Source organism: Amphibalanus amphitrite, unplaced genomic scaffold (genome assembly GCF_019059575.1).
Source record: "Amphibalanus amphitrite isolate SeventyFive unplaced genomic scaffold, NRLGWU_Aamphi_draft 000281F_arrow, whole genome shotgun sequence".
NCBI classification, from domain to species: domain Eukaryota; kingdom Metazoa; phylum Arthropoda; class Thecostraca; order Balanomorpha; family Balanidae; genus Amphibalanus; species Amphibalanus amphitrite.
Window position 1 is genome coordinate 704,109 of NW_024881776.1, and position 23,397 is coordinate 727,505.

General features: G+C 49.8%; 2 protein-coding genes across 2 annotated transcripts; one reads left to right on the forward strand and one right to left on the reverse strand.

Moving 5' to 3' along the window:
• The first annotated feature begins 1,372 nt into the window (after positions 1-1,372).
• LOC122387312 lies at positions 1,373-4,058 on the forward strand. Its single transcript, XM_043377417.1, has 3 exons — positions 1,373-1,479; positions 2,007-2,236; positions 3,051-4,058. Exons 2-3 carry the CDS (start codon positions 2,015-2,017, stop codon positions 3,849-3,851), a joined length of 1,023 nt encoding a protein of 340 aa, XP_043233352.1. The 5' UTR covers positions 1,373-1,479; positions 2,007-2,014; the 3' UTR covers positions 3,852-4,058.
• A 17,873-nt stretch (positions 4,059-21,931) lies between these two features.
• Positions 21,932-22,237, reverse strand: LOC122387302 (the record flags this gene model as incomplete). The annotated part of the gene is made up of 1 exon (XM_043377398.1): positions 21,932-22,237. A coding segment is annotated over one exon (306 nt), but the record flags the coding sequence as incomplete, so codon positions are not given.
• Positions 22,238-23,397: the final 1,160 nt, after the last annotated feature.

The window sequence follows — 23,397 nt, forward strand, 5'->3', positions numbered from 1 at the left end:
GTTAATTAAACATCCCCTGTCAAGTGTAAATCAGCCAGTGATTAGATTTTCACGTCGGTCGCCCATAATACAAACATCGCGATAATACTTAGGTACATCACGGTTTCACTGACTGCAGCCCGTGTGCAGGGCTGGCGGCCATTATAAGGGTCACAGCCGGCCGGCCAGTGACCCAGAGCCCCTGACCGGTCACCGGCGGGAGTGCGGTGCGGCGGAGTGTGTAAGCTGCCTGGGATCTGTCTCTCCGGAGACTCAGGGGCGCGGGGGACAGCTGTAGGTTCGTACGTGACACGAGGACGTCGCGGTCTTCAGAGACGATCCACTCCTAGCAGGGACTGTTCTAACCTCCGTGCCGCAGAATGGACTAATGGAATGGAATGGAATGGACCCCTAATGGACACCAAGCCTCAACGTTTTTTGGGGGCTTACTGACTACTGTACCGTTTTAGAGCGCGGCGCGTCAAATGGTGAAGGTTTCATCGAAAAAGTTCAGAGTTTCGGAGCATGGACTCGTCTGCTTTTAGTGGACCCATGATTCTGGACCAATTTGGTCCAGTTTTCCACCAGTTTCCAGGTCCAGCTTTTTGGTCCAGTTTTGGTTTGGTTTGGTGTAGACGGGTCTCGCCTCGCCACCCCGGCTCCGACACGCAAGCTGCACAAGAGAGCTTATATTGCACCACCACCGCTCGTGCCGGCCGCCAGGACTCCCCGACACGAGAGCGACAACAAACCGAAGAGACATCGGAAACTAAGGTACTAGGGCCGCAGCTAAACAGAAACTAAAGTAACAGCCCCGTAGTAGATAATTATGACAATATCAAATAAATACTTAAGTGACGTGAGTTAATCAGATATAAAATCGGACAAGAGACAATGAAGAGAAGCCGGTACGAAATTAAACGGCGCGAATAAATGGACCGACTACACAATTGGTCCGTTCAGAGCAGAGGTGGAGATCCCGGGGGGTCGGGGGGGGGGGGGGTCAGGACCCCCCTGAAAACGAATTACTGCCATGTAAGTCAATGGTACTGCGTCCAGCCCGACTCCATCTACCCGGCCTGGACCCCCCCCCTGAAATTTTGACAGATCTCCACCCCTGGTTCAGAGTGAATTAATCACCAAAACACAAAAAAACACCTTTTCTAATACCCTGCCATCGAATGGTCAACAAATCATCAAAATCGATCTCGTAGTTTCGGAGCATGGGCTCGTCTGATTATCTTGTCTGCTTTTTAGACACCCCAATTTTTGCTGCGTTTTTCTGTTATAATCGTTGTCACTTGTCATGGAAATAAAGAGCCTTGGATCGTTGTAGTTCTTGCGCATTTTCTACATACCCGACGCAGGCTTCGAAAGTAGTAATCGTAGTAATTTTGCTTGTTATTGGGCAAGGCCCTATATTTTGGGCATTTTGATTTGAAATCCACAACAACGGGCTTGATAACATCGAAAATAATCATCAATATCAGCATTTTCGTGGTAGGTTCGCTGTTATTTAATATGGAAAAATAGATTACGACCATAAAAAACTTGTTGCGTTAAATCGCGTTAAGCAAAGTTCAGAACTTTTACTGCATACCTAGCCCATAGACCAAATCAAAACTGAAATCGTCATTTTTGCTGAAAATGTTTTCCTGCGAGTTGCAATGCAACAACTTTTTACTCAGACTCCGCATGATATTTATTTTATTGACAATGTGTTACACCCTCATTGAAATAATATTTGTGGATATTCATAATTCAGGTGTTGTCACTTTCATCCTAAGATTGAAATGGCATGTGCCTAGGTACTTCCCTTTTTGATTTGTGTCTTTATTTTTATAATTCCCTGGGGGGCTTTCAATTCACTCATAAAATTGACTAATTTCATTTGCTTTTATTTTAAATCTAGCTTAAGCCCGGCTTAGGCTAGATTTAAAATAAAAGCAAATGAAATAAGTCAATTTTATGAATGAATTTAATTTATCTACCAGCATTCAGCAATGTTCAATGTGACTCCTTTTCAGCTTGGAACATGCATAGCCGTGCAAAGAATATGTGTTCAAAGCTGGTGGATCAGGAGCTAGAGGGTCCTACTAAATCAAGCACAGATAGCCATCACCAGCACCTCCACCATTGCGATGATGCTGACAACCAGGAGGCACATCATGAGGACACTCTCTGCTTGTCCTCGGTAGCTGAGAATAGCTGGTGGGGACAGCTGCTTGGTCAAAATGAGCAGGCTGAGATTCTACAGGTATGTCAGTTAGGGGTTCTGTGAGTGGTTATTGGCATATGATAATTGGATGAAAGAAAGTGCATGCTTTATTGGTACCTTTGTTATCATTTCAGTCCCATATGTGAACCTTATCACTATGGTATTTATCCAGGAAGCAATGTTTTAACCAGTCATGCCTGATGACCTTACGCATGAGGGTGAAACCTAAATGCCCATAGGTATGTATATGTGAAGGTATGCCTACATGTAAAGCTTGCAAAATGGTTGGTAACATCAAACATGTTGGAACTTTTTTTTTGTCAGCACTTCAGACAAAAAAAGCATCTACTTTAATGACTTCATGAAATACTCACTGAAGTCAGGATATGAGTTATGACTTTATAGTCACCGTGAGTTATGACATAGCTTACAGCAGCTTTGATCATTTACTATTTTCTGATGTTTGAAGGCATTTATGTAGGCACATTGTCACATGGCCTTTATGGACCTGTGGAATGCCTCACCCCTGTGCAAATTTGATGTCAATATTAATGGGGTTTTCGGGGAGGGGCATAAATACAAAAAAAGCTCTTAAAAAGTGATAAAGAATCAACAAAAAATGGCATCGGTTATGAATGATTGTGCGTGCAACACCGATTTTCGGCATACAAATATTGATGCCCCACCCCCCTCCCCCCACCCCCATGAGGTGCGAATTGCTGTCCTTATGAGGTGCAAAATGCTGCTCCTGGTCGTCATAACTGACCTAGTATAAGCTGTTCCAACGCTTCCTGTGCGCGTTCACTGATACTACACAGATTGCTTGCACCCTGACCGTCGCGCCTCCTTTCAGCCGTCCCTGTCACTGGTCTCTGCGGCGGCCGCCAGCACAAGTGGCGACGCCCGGCAGCTGGCGTGCTCCGGTATCTCTGACCTGATGATCTGCGCCGGCGACTGGCCGTCACCTCAGCCGGCCACCCTCGCCGTCCTCGAGCCGGTGCTGGGCCGTGAGGTGGCCGCCCTGGCGCGCCGCGCCGCCGGCGGGCCTACCGTGCGCAAGGGCGCCTCGCTCGGCATTGCCAACCTCCTGTGGGCCGCGCGCAGAGACGCTGTCATCGTGGCCCGGCTGATGGAGTTTCTGGAGGTCCGCCGGTGTGCGGTGGACGCCGCGGCTGCCGCCAGCGCCTCGACCCCTGAGATGGAGGACGCGGCGCCGTACACGGTGCTCAACCGCTGCCGCCAGTTCTGTGAGAACATTGGCACGCCGCCGCCGCCGGCCGAGGACGCTGAGGCGGCCGCGCGGCGCGCCCGGCTCGACCGGCTGACCCGGCTGATGAGTGGCGAGCAGTACCGCGCGTTCACGGCCGTGCGTATCAGGGCGGCGCCGCGCGGCAGGGCTCTGCGCGCCTGGCTGGACGACCACTGGCCGGCCGGTGTGCCGCCGGCGCGCGGGCTCTCGCTGCTGGCGCTCCAGTTTCTGCTGAGGGAACTGGTAGCCATGCTGGTGGACGCGTGTATGCTGGTGCGAGCGGAGACGTGCGGCGAGCCGGCCGGCCTGCCCACCGAGAGTCTGACCCCGGAGCACGCCCGAGAGGCGGTGCGGCGCCTGCAGATGGCAGCACCGCCCGGCGCGGACATGCTGCTCGTGCGGTGACGGCGCTTCGTGTCGGTAGGTGGCGGCACCGGTCATCTGGTGCTGGTTTCGGATGATGCTCTCCAGCGTCCGCCTCACTTGCTGCTGATGGGATTGAAACGTTAAAGGGACTATCCCACCTTTAACATGGGGTTTGAGCTGAGATAGCCAAGTTTGCGGCGAGGTTCAGAAACCACTATCTATCTAGGTTGCAACCCCCGCGGCCTCTTGGTGTTGAAGAAATTCGTTCCCTTCATTTGAAAATGGGCCTTGCACAAGGCCCTATCTTCAACATGGAGCGACCGTTAGTGTGACGTCACCTCGTTTAGTCATTCTGATTTAAATGGGTTTGTTCGTTGAAAAATCGCTTAAAACTTGGTCTCAACTTTGTTGTGGTGCCTACAGAGTAAAAAGAATCAGCTTTATGACAGTAATGTGGCCTGGGGAAGGAGGCAATTTTGGGCTGTGACGTCACATATTTGAATGTTTGCGTTTGGAATATGGGAAGTCTAAGATGTTTAATGAAAAATAAATGCCAGAACCGTGTTCCTGGTCATCCAATCTATAAAGTCGGGCACAATTTAACTGGTTTTAACAACATTTTAGAAGGTGGGATAGTCCCTTTAAGACTGTTCAGATGTGTCTCTGGTCCGGAGATGACAGAAGTTTTTCTTTGCGCCTGTGTCTGACGTAACATGCATGATCATTTTGCTACCGGCTGTGCAGGTAATATGCATGAAGTGTACATTTAAGTCCGTCTTAAAAGTACCGCGCAAAGTAATGGTGGATCCATCAAGCCTGACCGAAGAAGGGCCTGCTATAATTTGGAAGTCACCGAACCAATTGACCAGGGGAATGGACGAGGATGTCCATTGCTTCGGTGACTCAAATTTAGCAGTCCTTCCTCGGTCAGGTTTCATGGATCCACCGTTACTTTGCGCGGTACTTTTAAAAGACAGACAGTACATATAAGTAAATGTCGTGGAGAAGCGTCATGTGTATAGAGATTAGAGATAGACCAGCTTCAGCCGTCAGCTGGATTTCCAGCTGGCAGCTGCAATGTTCGGGATTCAAGTGACCTTTTTATTCCGAATGTGTCGTCGGCTGGTTTACGGTCGCTCATTTTAATACATGTATTGGTTTGTTAATCCCCTTTTGTTTCGCAGCCGGCGAAATGCGAATTGATGGTGGCTCGATCGTATCACATGAGACGGGGGAGGGAGGGAGAGAGGGGGAGGCGTTCTTACGCCCTCCTCAGCTCGCAAGTTCAATTTTCGACTCCTTAGCAACGTACTAACGAACGCCGAACGGCTTTGGAAGAGCTCAAATACCACGATATAAGTTTTTCGGTTGCATATTTTTCTTTGGGGCGGGGGGGGGGGGGGCGGGAAGATCGTAAGAACTTCTCACACCAAGCTTGCATTACGTTCACATTTTACCGGTATTGCGTTTCTCTTGTCGAAACCCGTCGAATTAACTATATAAGGTCAACCTCAAAATTTGACCTCGGGTCAAGGTCACAGAGAAGGTCATGTTGCATGTTAGGCGATCGTTGAGCTGATGGTGTTTTCATTCTATCTAGTTATTGTCAAAGAAACTATTGAGAGACGTCTCATTACTTGAGATGAACTCAGAGGCATAACGGGGGTCACGACTCACGAGTGCAGTTTTCCGATTCAGTGCGTCATCATTACCTGTATCCCATTCCCATTGTTTGGAGTGTTTTCGTCAGAAAAAGGAGCACATCAATTTTTTCCGTTGATCTATAGGCCTAACCCTCGCCCGCTTATGGGGGGGGGGGGGGTTGCCACCCCCCCCCCCCCCAGGTAGTCTTTCTGCTCTGCACTCAACATTTTTAGAGCTAGGAGGCTGATTTTTGGTATAGCTGCTCCTCTATCCTTTCTTGATGTCCACTGAAAATTTCAAGCTTCTGTGGCTTTTGGTTTCGGAGATATGACCTTGTTTTTCAGGTCATGTCATGACCCAAATGGCCAATTCTCAACATCTGGCGTTGGCTATGGGCCTTGTGAGCTTTTGACACATTGATTTCGGCCTTTTTTGCCAGTCTTACCTCCAACCTATCATGGAACATGTTGTTCGACGATGTACAGATGTCAAGGTCAAGGTCAAGGTCAACCTAGGTCATCTAAGATAATTGCGTTTTGGGCCAGCGAAATTTACTTTTTGTGAAGTTTTTTGACTGCATTTTTGGTAAAAGCTTCTCAGATCATGATTTCATGTAATATGAACACAAAAACAATCGGTGCACACATCAGTATACACACAGACACACACAGACATAGGTACAAACACATATAATTAATTGACCTTGACCTAACTTGACCTGAAATGACCTCAGCAGCAAAAATCTGGTCGGGTAGTGTGACAACGAGGTTCTAGCTGGCTTGGCACCAGAAAACAGCATCGTCATTGGTATATGATAAGCAGCGCACTTGATATCCAACGGTGACCCAAAACAGCAACATTTTTTAGTTTGACCTGACCTGGAAGGTCAATGACTGACCTGAGAAGGTAAAACTGGGTATCATTGGATTCGTCTCTTCCCAAAGAATCTTTTTGGTCTTTACCGATAAGCTCTATCTCCAACAGGAACGAAATGGCGCGGGGGGTGGCAACCCCCCCCCCCCCATGTGCGTTCTAGGATGGGAAAATGGCATGTGCGGGCGAGGGCTAATGGAGACTGGTCGCAAAAATTGACCTGACCTTAGGTCATCGACATTAAAATTCCGATGCAAGCAAATGGTTGGTAGGTAGGTGCTGGTTTTCTCTTGATATAGCCGGAGTTTCAAACGTCTATAATAGGATGCGGTAGAAATAACAGAGTCACAATCTCTTTTAGAATCATAGTCACTTGACCTAATCTTTTTGATCTGGTGACCTGACCTTATGTGACGTGGGGTCAAAAACTTAATCCTCGCCCGCCTATACACAGAGGGGGGGGGGGGGGTCGAACTGACCCCTCATCGGTTTTTCGCGAATAATTCGCGTAAAAAGCGGCCAATCACGACGAAACGTTCAGTGTCCTCGAGCTAATCAATTTTGTGTAAAATTGATTGTGACCTCGCTGCTGGCACCTATGCCCGAAAAATTTCATGACCATAACCGATATGACCTTTGACCTGTGACCTATTTTCCTGAGACCATGTTTGGCCGGAATCGCAATTCGGCGTATGTCGGCTCGCATTAGCAGCGCGTTTGCAGTCTTTTCGTGGTTTCGTTTCAAGCGTTCAAATATGAGATACGAAGTTGGTCCCATGCATTAGATGGGTGTCAAGGACAGGTCACCCGAGGGTCAGGTTAGGTCACTAACTTTTGATGACCTCGGTTCACTTTTTCGAGTTTGACATGTTTCTAGGCCAGTTTTTGGGATCGAATTCGAATTTAGCAACCAGTTGAACATTTATTCATTGGTGCCTTTGTAACATGTTACCAAGCTGTCAGAGGCGGTTGACACCTATTACGAATACCCGGCAGGGCTCCTACTGGTTGACCTGACCTGATCTGACCCGACCTGGCCTAAATGCATGAAGACATCATCTGTGATCAAAACTAATATGATGTTTGTGATCAGCACCCCGAAAAATCTTACAGCAGTCACACTTTATACGACGTTCTAACACGTCCCGATTTTCCGACTTTTGGATCATTGACCTGACCTGGAAGGTCAACCAATGACCTAGGACCTTCAAATTGGGGATCATCGGTTTCCTCTCGTCACGGGCAACACGCTCTTTTTTACGTAAAGCTTTAAAGCTCGCTCAGAGGCGAAACGGTAAGGGGTGAGGTTCCAACAGATCCTCCGACCCTTTTACGTTCGCGGCTGGCAAAACACCAATACGGGCGAGGGTTAATACACGATGCGAAATTGCATACATGATAGGATGAATTTCGCGGCGCCACGCGCCGTGGTTTTCTTTACATACGCAAATAAAAAATGTCCGGTGAGGCCAAAAATGCACCCCCCCCCCCCCTCCCGACACAGACACATAAAAGCTCGCGGGCGAAGGATATATGAGCGTGATTAAGTTTTCTTGTCTTACGAATTGACTTCTAAAATGTAATCTTTCGTCTTTAGTCTGAAGATTGGGTGATTGGGTGGAAGAGTTCCATGGAGGAACTCTTCCCCGGCCGGCCGGCAATACTGGGAAGGCGGTGCACCACCTGTCCGGGGCCGACGGGACTCCCCTCCCCCCCCCCCCCGCGTCGACGCCGATACGGCAGACGGTCGCGGCGACGAGTGACGTCACGTAGGGACCTGTGGCAGCGCCCGGGGCCAGTCGATCGACGGGCGTCGGACGCGACGCACCGACGGAACAAGCCACTGCACCAAGACGGCTCTCAGCACGGCTTCTAGAGACAGGCAGGCGGCTGGCGAGCACCACCAAGTCGGAACACAGGAGATAGAAGATACAAGGCGCTGCCAACGGTGGCATAATAAAGTAAGAGCAGTGAACTGAGGGTTGCTGCTAACGCAAGAGCTACGAACAGCTGCTAAAATTTGCAAAAGAGCCCTAGAGGGTTGGTTTGAGTTGCCGTGCGCAGTGATATATTTGGATTGGATTTAGACTCCGTAATCAGTCGGATAGAAGAGTCAAGACTCCGACGCAGCACTTCCAACCGAGATACGGGACGAGAGAATTGGGTAAGTACAGCGCCCCGAAGTGTCTATGTGTTCCGTTCCGACGGCTAAAATACGTCCCCTCCCGTCAGTTGGCAGACGGTCGGCATTGGTAGGCAGCCTATATGCTGTTAGATCCCTTTCATGGTTGCACAACTTCCCCGACCGAGGCCGTATATATGTAGAGACTTTCCGGCTTGAGTGTGACAGTTAGCCAACTTTGCCCAAAGTTTGCGCGCCGGGTGTTTTGTTCGCTTCAGCAAGTAGCTGCCAAAGTTGTGCTAAAAGTAGGTACACCACCTGCTGAGTACGTGACGTGGGTAAGCGTTGCTTTCATGGAATCTCAGCTGGTCCAGTGCACCAAGATTTGGTAACGCATCAACAGGCTTTCTTTGAAGATTCCTTGCATACTTAGTCTCATATCACATCTGCATGTTTAAGCTTACGCACGACTGCTGGTAGGTAGGTGTACCTATACCAGATAGGATTAGATGTGTCGACATTCAAGACCTTATGTATTTATTAAGGCCTTACAACACACACAGAAATACCTAATATTTTGCCCGTTGAAAACAATAAACCATATTGCAAGTCAAGTAAGGAAAAGGTACCTGCCTACAACTGAAAATTTTGCTGCTTATTGCGATAAATAACGAATATTCTTGAAATTGTCAGTTCCACACACTGAAGTTATGTATGTACAGTAGGTCTACTAAAAAAGTCCCCCGCTCCAGAGGCGGCTGGCCGGCCGAACCCCCGGATTCCAGCCCCGACTCTATTGCGCAGGCCGCGGCAGCGACACGGGTCAGGTCGCGGCGCCCGGCGAGTGGGTCAGTTGGCGGCGGCCGGCCGTGGAGTGAGGACGCCGTGTGTGGGGCGCAGAGATGCCGCAGTGCAGAGGAGGGGAAGATAATGACTCTGCATGATGCCGGAAACGATGCCTTTGTGATCTAAATTAAACACCTGCACTCTGTAGTGCATATCCTCCCTTGCCCCATTCCTTTTTTAGCATAATCCTTCAATAATCTGTAATGGCCATTCAGCGCAAGCAAGCAAACAAAACAACCCGTTTAGCGGCGACATCATCTCGGATAAAAAAGCGACAGTGATGATTAGAATAGACTAAGCGCGAGGGCAAATCGAGGGGTATAACTATATGTATCACATGCCGAGTGTTTTATTCCCATCTAGCGAATTAAGAATGGGGATCTTGTCCAACAAGTCAGCGGCCGTTCTAGACACAGAATAATGCTTTGTTTTCGGTCACATCATTATCTGCAATAATTCGAAGCGAGGTTTAACCCTCGCCGGCCGAGAAGAAGGTGTGGATGCCGCCACCATGCATTTTTTGCGGTAGCTCAAAGCACACTGATGATAGAAGGCTGACATTTCACATGCCTTACATTTCATTGAAGCCGGATCACTTGACATCAACCACGTTTTCAGGTCAGGTCACTTAACTATGACGTCTTAGGTAAACCTCTGCACGGTTGTCGGTTATAAAATGATGCAATCCGCAATGCACTTAGTGTCGTATAAGCATAATGGGGAATTATGGAAACTGTTAATTTGGCGTCGGAAATGATCTGAATCTATGCCTCAAGCACATGAAATCGTGACTTCATACATTCTTGGCAAGGTCTAATGCTTCACTTTTGTATTGTTCACCTTGCGTGACGTCATTTATGACGTCACTAGGGTCATAGGAGTGCTTCGTCAATAACTCCCGATCAAAATGAGCTAGCCAGTCGGGACGGCCATCAATGGACTCTGCAAGACTTGCCGAATCAAATGTTATGCAACATGTCCTCCTTTCAACAGCTTCGTGACCTGCGTTGCCCTAACATGACATTGACCTGAGGTAAGCATCCTAAATTGCTTCACCTAAACAAAAAAGCATATAAATCGACGCGTCTGAGAACAGAAAACACGATTGTATCGAAATGACGATAATGCGCTTAGTTATTTACCAGGAACCGATCAAATGCATTGGGGCCCTTGACCTGCCCAAGAGGTCACTGATATTTTAAAATGGGGTGCCAGTCGCTGCGTCACGTAACGACGCAAGCGCTCGTTTTTTTCCGCGAGGCTCTAGCAGCTAGCTCAATTATAGGAGCTAAACATGGGGTCGGGGAATCGCTCCCTTCTCACTCACTATTTGGCCGGGATAGTGTTTGCAATTATTGTTAAAATCAAGCATTTTAAGATTTCAAATGACCCATTTTTTCCCGCCCAAGCCTTTCAATTCAAGGTCATAACATCAGGTTACGTCAAGTGACCTTACCTCAAGGAAAGTTCCTGTGCTCATCAGTTCTAAATACACCGACTAACCGATCGCTTTAGAACTTTCAGTGATTTCAATGGGCAACACTATATGCATTTGAAACGTTTACTTTGCAAGTTTGACATTGTTGACAGAAAGGCCGGGTCAATTTTGAGATCGCTTAACCTCAAGTCAATGGGAGAAAATTGAACTGCACTTTTTTGGACGGAACGCATAATAAACACTCTGAAAACATGTGGTGCTTGATGAGATACAATACTAAATGAGAAAATTGTTTTGTTGGGGGCTATCTTTTTCGGTCTGAAAAGGCCCTTGCAGAGCTATGACATAACTATGCTGTGGTGTAGTAATTGGGTTGTGCGAGCCAGCGACAGTGATCTGCGGAAGCGAGACTGTTCCCGTGGGACGATTGCCCTGTCGGGACGGTCCAGCCGTCTCCCAAACGGTCACCCGAAGAGGATTATGTGTCCTGGAATGGATCCGACATCAACTACAGGTTGGCTGGTGGGGTGACCTCCAGTCCAGAGAGGGAAGCATGAAGACTAGGGGCGATGCGGATTGGTTTTTCCTGAGGATAGCGAGGACGGAAGGAATCTAGCACCCTTGAACCTTCCTTATACTGAATGTATCTCAGGCTGTTAAATCTCCTAAGCGTTTTTTCCTCGACACCGTCAAGGTGTCATTAACAAAAATTTGAAATTCGGGAGGATAAATTAAATATGGAAATTGTGGCCAACAAAACATTATCAGTTGCGTTCCACATACTCGCAAGCATGTTCACACACCCAGCTTACATATGAGCCATGTAATAATTATTTTTGATAGACATGGTTAATGTTGCCGAAGCGTCATTATTCTTTTCCTCAGGTTAATAAATCTCTAAAAAGTTAATTGTTTTTTTTTTTCAAAACGGGCTTCGCTGAGGAAAACTAAATATTATATAATATTATGTAATATTATATAATATTTAGTTTTCCTCTATATAATATTTAGTTTTCCTCAGCGAAGCCCGTTTTGAAAACAATTAACTTTTTAGAGAGACATGCTTGACTTATGAAATCATTTGAAGTGTTTGTAAAGTTCCACGATACGGATCTAATATCCTGCTATGCATTATGACCATTTCTGGTCAGATCATGTCTTTGAACATGGGCCAAATTTTTCAAATGACCTTTAAAGATCAACTTTTGATTTATTCGAAGCGTTTTGATCAGAGAAACACGAGGCTGGTAAAATTAATTTCATGCAAGTTTTAAGCTAAAAACTTTTAAGTGTTTGTGGAAAAGCAATTGCTTTTTCTCATAATACCGATGGTGGCAGTTGTTGTTATTTACATGCTTAGCCGTTGACCCTAATTAAATCTGACAATATTATTCAGATTTCAGACATAGCGGTAAACGAGCTGATTGCTCTGTTAGGTTAGGCTCTTTCGGTCGATTTCAGAGTGGGAAGGATGATAGGAATTAGAGGGAGACAGGGGGCCTGGGCGGGAGTCCTGGACCTCATGCTCAGCTGGGGCCGAGCCCATCACGCGGGTTGGATTGCCCTGACACATGGATAGCCCTGGGCGGTGTTTCACGGCCCCGCGCTGCAGCACGCTGCGCTGCGCTGCTGTATTGTTGCGGCGGTTGATATGAATTCGGCTCCACGCTAGCGTTGCGAACCATAGGCGCGGGAACCGGGGGGGGGGGGGGGCAGTGGGGGCAGCTTGCCCCCCCCCCCAACTCTGGGGCCGTGGGGGCGGTGCCCCCACAGCTTTGAGACGGAATACCACACTTTTTTGCAAATGTTTTCTTTTTTGTTGAAAAAGCCGAGGGATGAAAAATAAGTGGCCTAAAACCGGTGAGAAAACCAGGTTTGAGGGGACCCCAGGTTGATCTCTATTATGGTGTGCTCCCAGTCGGAAAGTAGTTCCCGCGCCCCTGTTGCGAGCTTCCGAGTCTGTTGATGTTTCCATGGAAATTGGAAACCCAATGCACCAATGCGCGCAACAGACCCTGTCTAAGCAAAATTTTACCATCGATGACCTCTAGTGACATGACCTCTGGTTATGACCCGATCTCCAAAATTGGCTGAAATATTTTTTCTTCTTTTTGCTACTTTTGAATGCCCAAAGCTGAGTCATAAGATTGATGCTGAATTCCCATTTCTCCTCTAACAGGGCGTGAGAGTCTAGGCATTCCTGTGGGGCACGGGCTAACAATGACTATCTTATATAATCATTGTTGCCATGAACATCTACTGCCATTCTTTAACACCGGTTTCGCTGCGCTGAGCGGTGGCCGTCCCGTTTGTTGGATTCAACAGCTGGCTGGTGGAAAGCGTTACCGGCCGCCCGTCCACCGCCCGCGGGCCGGACCGAGCGGTCCCGCTGACCCTACCTGACCTGAGCCCGGCGCGATATGGGACAGGCAGACGGGGGTTCGGCTCAGCGAAGGCAGCGCCCACTGGTGCTGGGGACTTTTTTAATAGACCTACTGTACACTGTGCAGTGCTGCGGAGTCGCAGTCGGAGTCAGGGTTGGAGTCGGTCGGAGTCGACAGTTTTGCCCGGAGTCGGAGTCGGAGTTGGAGTCGTCAAAATATTGCCGACTCCGACTCCGGAGTCGGAGTTAACGCTGCATGGCTCGACGTCATGCACTGCACCTGTTTGATTGACGATATTGCGCTCGAAATAAGATTTTGTCGAAAAAAGGTCATTTTGCTATTTTGGACGAACGAGAAGCAGAAGACCGTGAATTCCCCCAGAACCCACTTTTCAATTATGCATGCAATTTTTAATAGGGTAGCCTGGGGCAAGACGCCCCAGATAATTTATTTTGCTACATAAATTTTGTCCCACATCACCTGAAAGGCCAAATTTGTGCTCAATGCGTTCTTTGGACATTTTACTTTAAATTGCACCCCTCAAATTGATTCACTTATGATCGGACTCCAAGCTGGGAAGTGATTTGTGAAGCAACTGCAAATGGGGCATTTTGCCCCAACCCCAGGGCAAAACGCCCCACGGCCTGGGGCAAGTAGCCCCATACCTTAGATTAAAGATTTAACATGGTAGTTGGCTAAATCTTATGTGAGAGGTCCGTTAGACCTCTGGAGGCACGGCACTGAAGTTAGCACATTCCATCCTGTCAGGTGCTCAGCATATGACACTGTTGTATGAGCAGGTTTTTCACCTACCTCATAAGACCAAATAATAAATTATTGCAATGCAAATGTTAACAAAATACTCCCTTTGCCATCCAGTTGCTGAGAAAAATACACATAAAGGCATAGAAACTTACTGTTCGCCAGCTACCGAACATTAGAAAGTGGGTAGCCCCAACAACACAAGAGGTAAAACGCCCCAGGGGCTTTTTGCCCCGCGACCTACTGGGGCGTTTTACCCCATCACGTAGTTCGGTCAGAGAGCAACGCCTTGCACTCCAGTAAGACATAATTTAACACGAACCAACCCGGCATGATAAGCGTTAGACAATAGTTGTTCAAAATACATAAAAGTCGTTAACCTAATGTGGACCATAAAAGAACGCCATGATTCATAATCTGACAACAAAACATAAAAATCACTCAAAAAACACATTTTTGGATATATCTCCCGAAAGAGTCATCACAATTTCTTTCCAGTCTGCTCATATAATGATCATATAGTACACGTTTTATAGAAGAGATGATGTTTCCCCAGAACCCTGTCAGTTCCGAGAAACATCGGTGAGGCGTTTTACCTCGGCGGGGCGACTTGCCCCGGTCTACCCTACATATTTGCAACGCAAAGCCTTGGAACGCACAAGGGATCGTTTCAGGCAAAATAAAAACATCTCCGTTTTGCACTTCAATACCATGCTATGGATTTTAACCCGCGAGTTGCTGGGGGGGGGGGGGGGGCGTTAAACGCCCCCACTTTTTTCGCCGGGCCATAGCATAAAAACAATACCTGTAGGGAATCGATTGAAGTTTATTGTGACAAAGTTTTAAAAAAATCGGTCGGAAAATTTTTTGAGATAGCGAGGTTTTAGTGACGTCATGATTTCTGAGTTTTCGACCAAAAACGGCATATGTTCAAAAAATCATATAAAATCACAGAATAGACATACAGACATGCCGTAAACGCCATTAGACTGCCAATACCATGATCAATCATATGGCTATCTTCGATTATTGATTATCGTTCCGCATTTTCCATAATCTTGAACTGAATCTTGGCAATTTTTCGTGACTACTTCACGACCATGATACATGCATTTCTTAAATTGAACTTTTTGAGCCAAACACGTACACATATGATAAAATGAATGTCACCATCGTGTTCTACGCCCCAAATTACATATAAATCATGTGTCACAGGCTGCGAATATCAGTTTTGATTTTCGGGGCTATGTGCCTACCCGGTTGACCTGACCTTGACCCTGACCTACGCTTGACTGACCCCTACATGGAGCTGACACTCTTGTAGGCCTTATATGATGGATTGTGCACCGTTTTGACAGAGTTTATGACGAGAGGCGCCCATTGCGAAGTCCCGAAGTCCATGCTACTGAAAGCCCGATTTCAGGTGTTTGACCTGACCTTGACCAGACCTGTGACCTCAAAATTCAACTTTAAAGTACTCATCTGAAGCGTCTCGTCGCGCTCTTTCGTTTGCCGCCTCGTGCGTTTCGCTGCGCCTATTGGTTCTCGAGTTATCGGCTGGGGGCGTTTAACGCCCCCCCCCCCCAGCAAACGGTGGGTGGCGAAATACCCCAGCAACTGCCGGGTTAATAGAACCGTCCGGAGTCGGTGTTGGAGTTGGAGTGGGAGTCCGAGTTGATTTTTGAAGCCGGAGTCGGAGCCGGAGTCACTCTAAAATCCCTCGACTCCGCAGTCCGTAGTTCTGGTGGCATCAGTGGCAATTGCCCATTCACGTCTGCATAATAGACAGTGAAGGCTGAAGGCTCCTGATTCCATAAAACAAGCCGAGGCCACCCCCGGGCACACGAACCTTGCCAACTGATTGTGCGGCCATCGACTCGCCTGAACTGAACGATTTTCGGCATTCTTCACAGTGGCGTGACCTCATGTGCTGCTTTAATAAGAATTGTTTATTGCTGACGGACATCACATTTCATAAATAGACTCACTGGTTAGTACAGAACGAGTTGTTAACATTTCTTCCAAACATGCTAATGCCGCTAATGCTGCAAACGTCTCAAACGCAGCTTTGAGACTGCTTGCACAACTGCTTGCACAACTGCTTGCACACAATAGTTAACTTATAATAAATGCAACAAACAACAAAGAACAGAGTAGGTATTGATTTGTACGGGGTTTACATGAAACAAGAAAATGACCATATGGTTTTCAAATTATTTGCAATGGTAGTTCAATGTGTAACGTTCTTAAGATATCAGATAACGTAAGACGATGATATGTATTCAGTAATGTCAGATATTATACAGTACTGACCAACCCTAGCTCGGGTGTCTAACTCTACAACCCCTCCGGCTGCCGCGCCCTCACTTGCCGTCAACCACGAGTTCGCTTTTCTGCCGTTAGATGACAGCACGTCTCAGGACACTACAAATTACAATACGTCACATCCCTTCTCCTGCGACAATGAGATATGGAGATCACGGACATGCTGGTGTCCGTACACGAACACACATGTGCAATGCACCACATCAAATGCTACGCAAAGCTACTGTGCGACGAAGCTATACCGCGGCACTGAAGAACTGAGCACTGTAACACTAGGTACTGGTAATCGCAAAACAGTATAAAACACGACAAAATATTTACATTGCATACCTCTCATGACGCTTGGTCATTCTACCGTTTGCTGATAAGTACGCAGCCACATTCAGCATACAATGACACGAACTGACAAGAACAGTGAACACGAACTGAACTGACACGAACAGTGATTCATCTAACGTAATCGGACAGATAGGCGGGCGGGCGCCTTTCGCGCTGGGGACGGCGATTTATGACCGGCGGTGAGCCTGCCCCGGTCAGTGGTGCGTAAGGCGCATGGACGGGGGACGGCGGGAGCGGAGGAGATGACGGCACATCCATCCACGGTTCGCCAGGAGGCACGGGCGGGACGACGAGCGGGCGCACGCCCGTGCCGGTGGCGACGGGAGGAGTCTGAGGCGGCTCTGGTAACGCGGTGGGTTCCCGTGGCGGACCGAGCACGTCTGGGTCCGAGTGATCACTCTGTACAGGCAGAGGGTCATTGGTGGCTAACAGCTGGCGGCGGTTGCGACGATAGGTCACTTCATTCACGCGCACCCAGTAAGATCGCGGCCCAGCTATTCCTGTACAGACGCCAGGGGTCCATGTGCGCTGTCCAGGGAGGCGCATCCGAATGGGCTGACCCACGACCAGAGGGGCCAGGGGCTGCGTCCGACGATTGTAATATTTCGCCTGGCGCAGTTTATTGTCAGCGAGAACACGCGGGAGAGGAGTCGGGTACGCGGGAAGCAAGTTTGACCTGGGAGTAGGCAAAAACGTCCGACAGGCACGTCCAAATATTTTCTGTGCCGGCGACATGTCTGACCCTTCACTGGGCGAATTACGCCACGTCATCAGCGCCCAAAGGAAGTTTTCACCGGAGGCGATAGCCTTACGCATTAGACTCTTCGCCGTTTTCACGGCGTTCTCAGCCTTGCCATTCGATTGCGGATAGCCTGGGCTGGAGGTAACATGATCAATATCCAGGGAACGCAGAAATGCTTTGAACTCACAGCTGCTGAACGGTGGTCCATTGTCACTAACCAGCGTTTCTGGAATGCCATAGCGAGCGAACTGGGCCGCTAGAGCTGAGGTCACATGTGTCACAGTAGTCCGAGTCAGGCGGTCAATCTCCATGAAGTTGGAGTAATAATCTACCAGCACGAGGTACATTGACCCATTAAGTTCAAAAATGTCCGTTCCCAGTTTCGCCCATGGCCGGGAGGGGACCTCATGCGACAATAGCGGCTCGGCCGTCTGAGCCGGGCGATGGGCTAGGCAGGTTGGGCACTTCAGAATCGCTTCTTTTAGCTGGCTGGTCATTCCGATCCAAAACACGTTCTGCCGAGCAAGTCGCAGTATCGATGACAAACCAATATGAGTACGGTGCAGGCGCGAGATAAGGTCCTGCTGAAGAGCGCTGGGAATGACCACACACCTGCCTTTGTACAGCAGTCCGTCCTGTGTGAAAAGTTCGTCATGAAAGCCATGATACGGCCGGAGTGCGTCTGGCAACTGGCGCCGATGCTTCGGCCACCCTGCCAGTACCTGTTTGACGACCCGTGGGAGGACCGGATCAGACTGATACGCGGCCCGTATGGCTTCTAGACGCTCTGGAGACACCGCGATCCCACTGGACAACTCTAGGGATTCGGTCTCCATTGCGAACAGTGAGGATGGTTGCTGAGTTGGAGCACGACTAAGCGCATCAGCGACAGGAATCTCTGATCCTGGTCGGTACACAATGTGAAAGTTGTACCTCTGCAGTGTGAGAAGCATTCTCTGCAAGCGAAGTGGTGCGTCACTGAGTGGTTTGTTGTGTATGGCGACCAATGGCTTATGGTCAGTCTCGACTGTCACTGGCCTACCGTACAGATATTGGTCCAGGCGAGTGAGCGCAAAAGTAATGGCCAATAGCTCCTTCTCAATTTGCGAGTAGGCTCGCTCCGCTACCGTAAGGGAGCGCGAGCAGTACATGACTGGGTTTCCCCGCTGCAGAAGGACAGCGCCGAGGCCATGGCTCGATGCATCGCACTGCACTGTAGCCTCGTCATGTGGGTCATAGTATTTGAGCACTGGCGCTGTTGTAAGCAGCTGCTGAATGGTTTTGAATGCTGTCTCACACTGGGGGCTCCAGTACCAGTCGAAGCTGGCCTGTGTGAGCTGACGGAGAGGTGATACAGTCTGTGACAGGTTGGGGATGTAGCGGGCCAAAAAACTGACCATCCCCAGGAAGCGTTTGAGACTGGGCACATCCGTGGGGGGCGGATAGTCACGCACCGCAGACACTTTAGCTGGGTCTGGTTTCAAGCCGTTAGCCGACAAGACGTGACCCATCCATTTCAGTTCTGTCACTTTGTACCTGAATTTATCAGGGTTCAGACGAAGGTTCCTCTCACGTGCCCTGGCTAGAAATGCCGCTAGATTGCGGTCGTGATCCTGTTCGGCCTGCGCACGCGTGTTGCCGCGACCAAAAACTACAAAATCATCAGCTATGACCTCCACACCCTCAAGACCCCTGATGAGCTCATGCATCATTCTCTGCCAAATTTCGGAGCTGCACTTCACGCCATATGGCAGCCTGTCCCAGATATAGCGTCCAAATGGCGTGTGGAAGCAGCACAGGCGCGCCGACCTAGCTGATAGCCCAATCTGCCAGAATGCACAGGATGCATCCACGAGACTGAATACTTTGGCTCCCGTGAGCCGGGCGGTTACCTCGTCCACAGTGGGTGTGGGATAGTGTTCTCTCCTCACAGCTCGATTTAGGAAACGGGGGTCTATGCATAGGCGAATATCCCCGTTCGGTTTATCCACTATCACAGGATTTGAGACCCAGTCAGTTGGCTCAGTGATGTGAGAAATGACGCCTAGCGTCTCGAGATCGTCCAGTTTTTTCTTAAGTTTCTCACGCACGTGCACTCTCACTCTGCGGGGAGCTTCCACTACCGGGATAGCGGACGGATCTGTCACAATTTCATAGTTGTCCGCCACTAGTCCCACGCTACTTTTGTCAAACACGTCATGATACTCAGCTTTGATGCGCGACTGACCGTCACTCACACACCCCGACCGCGGTGGCCCGGGTGAGGGACGAGCTCTGGGAGGGCCGTGACCCGGTTCAGTAGCGAGGTCACCCCCTGGGGTCACGGCCGGCGGGGGCGGGGCAGGGACATAGTCCAGTGGGTCACAGTCGCGGACGTCAATCAGGCCCAGCTGGACTGACGTGTTCAGGCTCAGTATGGAAGAGATAGCACTGTTCACAACTTTACACTGAAGGATGTGCCTACTCCGAGACACGGGGTTAGTAAAGCACAGGGACCTTTTCCCCTCACATGACACGAGAGCGCCGTCATACATGCGCAGAACGGTATAGCACGGTCTCAAACATGCGCCCTGTGGATCGTCGGTGATACGCACGTAGTCTGTCCATGTCAACACGTCACACTCGGAGCCGGAATCTATCAGAAACGTTACCGATTTTCCCGAGGCGGTCAAAGTTTTGTGTGCTTTTGTGGGTGTCTCACCGGAATGGGCAGCTGTCGACAAAACGTCCCAGTGCTCATGTTGATGTGCACCTGACGCGCCGGGAGGCGGGTCGCGGCGCTGGCCGGCTGGCGGAGTCGCAGTCAGCTGATCGCGGCCGGCGGCGGCGGCGCCGGCGGCGCCCACGGTGGCGGCGAGAGACAGCGGCCGGGCCGCTGGCTGGCGAACTGGTCCGCGCCCGCCAGAGCCGGGCGGGGGACGCCGGGAGCCGCAGATAGTACTGCATGCGAAATGGTTGGCCTGCCCGCAGGCGAGGCAGGCTTTGCCCCATGCAGGGCAGCGAGACCGAACCATTGGGTGATCACGGCCGCAGAACTTGCACTTGCGGGTCGGTTGGGACCGGTTGTGTCCAGAGACGGCGGCCAAGTTGTCTGTTTGCTCACTGTGGGACTCAGTTCCAAACACCTTGAGATCACGATTGGCGGCTTCTTCGGATAGCGCTATGTCGATTGCCATCTGAAGGGTCAAATCAGCTCGCTTCAGCAGCGCTGCTTGTATTTTCTGGTCACGGAGGCCGATGCATATTCTGTCTCTTAGCATGTTGTCCCCGTCTGGGAAATCACACGTTGCTGCCAGAGATCGAAGGGCCGATAGATATTGGCTGACCGACTCGTCTGGCTTCTGACCGCGAGTGTAGAAATTGTACCGTTCACGGACAACATTCTGGCGGGGCACACAGAACGCCTCGAAGCGTGACACTAGCTCATCCAACCCTTGTTCTGCAGACCACCCAGAGAAATGAGAGGCGACTTCTTGTGCTTCACCACCTGCACAGTTGAGAAAAACGGCCACTTGGACGGCCTGGGGCTTGCCAGCGAGTTCGACAGCCACAGCGTAATTCTCCCATTCACGCCGCCAGGTCCGCCATCTTGATGCTAATTGCGGTGATGAAATCTCGAGCTCTGCCGGTGGGCGAAGATTCGACAGCATCGTCGGCACCTTTGTGTTACGTTAACTTCTGACACCATGTAACGTTCTTAAGATATCAGATAACGTAAGACGATGATATGTATTCAGTAATGTCAGATATTATACAGTACTGACCAACCCTAGCTCGGGTGTCTAACTCTACAACCCCTCCGGCTGCCGCGCCCTCACTTGCCGTCAACCACGAGTTCGCTTTTCTGCCGTTAGATGACAGCACGTCTCAGGACACTACAAATTACAATACGTCACACAATGGAGTCGAGTTCATACGAATGACACAGTCAACATATAAAATCCATTGAATTAATATTTAGTGACTCGGCTACTCAGGTCCAGAGATATAAGTATCGAAAAGATATTTTCAAATTTCTCATCTTTCAGAACTATTTCAAACACAAACTCTAGATTACTTTGCCAGGCATGTACACATTTTGATATTTCTAACAAGCTTTTGGTGTTGGATCTGATTGACATTGGGTTATCGCACGTCTTTCTAAACAGCAAAGGTGTAACATTGTTTGGAGGGAAAAATATGCGATTTTTTAATCTGCACGGCAATTATTGCACTCTGTCCTCGCCTAGCATCATTTCATTTTGATAATAAATAACCTCACGTGCGCACTGACACGCTCCACACATCGCCTGTCTCCACGAACGAGACGGGAGTCAAATAATACCCAACATGATCAGTGGCAGCCTCGCCTCCCACACCTTTCCGCGGATACCAACAGCCCGTGAGCACCACGCCAATCCACGCGGTGTGACGCAATAGCCCCCTATCTCCTTCACTCAGAAACCTTCTGGTCCGTATCTGAGTGCAGCAGCCGAGTGGCTAGAACGCCTCTCACAAACCTCCGAACAAGCTCTGCGGACCGGGGCGCTCTGAGGAGTGCCCCAGGAGCGCATCATCCAAGGACTTCGCCCTAGCCGCCCTAGCCTCCGCATCTCACTGCCGGTCACGACATTCTAGCAGCTACCGTCACTGCGCCGTCCGCTGCTAGTGCTGGAAGCTGATGCTGAGCTTGGAGGCGAGGAACTGCCACATCTTGAGGCCGAACCTGCTGATGGCGTCGTCGGCACCCACCGGGCAGGCGTGGTACAGCTTCTTGCACTGCCGGGCGCCGTTGTTGAAGCCCACCTTGGAGGCGGAGAGCAGCTGGTGGAGCCGGGAGTTGGTCTCCAGCATGGCAGCGCCGGCGCCGAGGTCCAGCGGCGCCAGCAGGATCTCGCTGGCCGGGAAGTAGTACTCGGGACTGGCGGCAATCTCGCACAGGATGCGCTGCTGGCACGGGCCCTCCGGAACCTGAGGGAGGAGGACCGCGGTCAGCGGGGGCTATCTGAAGGGGAGCAAGCGGCTATCCGGGGTAGTAAGCGGCACCAGAAGGGGCTGACTGCAAAGGGCAGCAGGGGCGCTACAGGGTCGTAAGGGGCACGGGCACCATAAAGACCTTCCTGCTCATTGATAGTGGCATATATTATCTATAGAGCTGCGAATGGTAAAATACGACTTGAGGTCAAATGTTCTTTATTGATTCCACGACCTGTGACGTCCATAAATAGGAGAGCTGTCATTGATGTTAACCATTGGCAACAGGCTGGGAACGTCAAACGATTTTTCAAATGTTCGTTCAGTCTTCATTCTACAGGGGAAAGAAAAGGAAGGTAAAACATAACATGCCACCTGTTTTCTTTCTCCCCTCTTGGCCTTCACTCCTTTCCTCCTCCTCCTCTCTCTCTCTCTCTCTCTCTCTCTCTCTCTCTCTCTCTCTCCTCTCTCTCTCTCTCTCTCTCCCTCTCTCTTTCTCTCTCTCTTGCTCTCTCCCTCGCCATAACCCTTCGATTCGCCAACGTATCTCCTTTCCCACACCTAACGCCTTTGATCTCATATCACGCCTGACTCCCTTTGAGGCGAGCTGATCTTCCTCTACACTCTGCCCTTCTCCTCCCCACTCTCTCCATTTCATCTTCAGACCTCTCCATGTCGAGACCACACGTGGTGCTCGCTCCTCGTTAACGTTCCGCACAACTAATCAAATCGGCCCAGTCGCTCGGTGGCGCTTCTCATCTCCTCTGAAATCACTCGAGGCTGATACTCGAGGCTCGTTAAAGCCCGTGCGGCTAACTGCCGGTCGCGACCCCAGGCCTGGCGCACGGTGGCTGCTAAACTGCCCAATCTGTATTCTAATACTGGTCAAGTGATGACCGACTAAGCGGCGGAGTTTCGGCTAAGTGATTGCCGTTGGCATTTGTGCTAAACTGTGGCGATTATGGCGCTCTGCATCCAGACGTCTGGAAATGGTCCACCAGACTCAGCGGAGAATCGCCGGCGGCGGTCTGCAGGGACAGTGTTAGGTCCGCCACCTTCGTCTCTCTCTCTCTCTCTCCTCTCTCTCTCTCTCTCTCTCTCTCTCTCTCTCTCTTCTCTCTCTCTCTCTCATCTCTCTCTCTCTCTCTCTCTCCTCC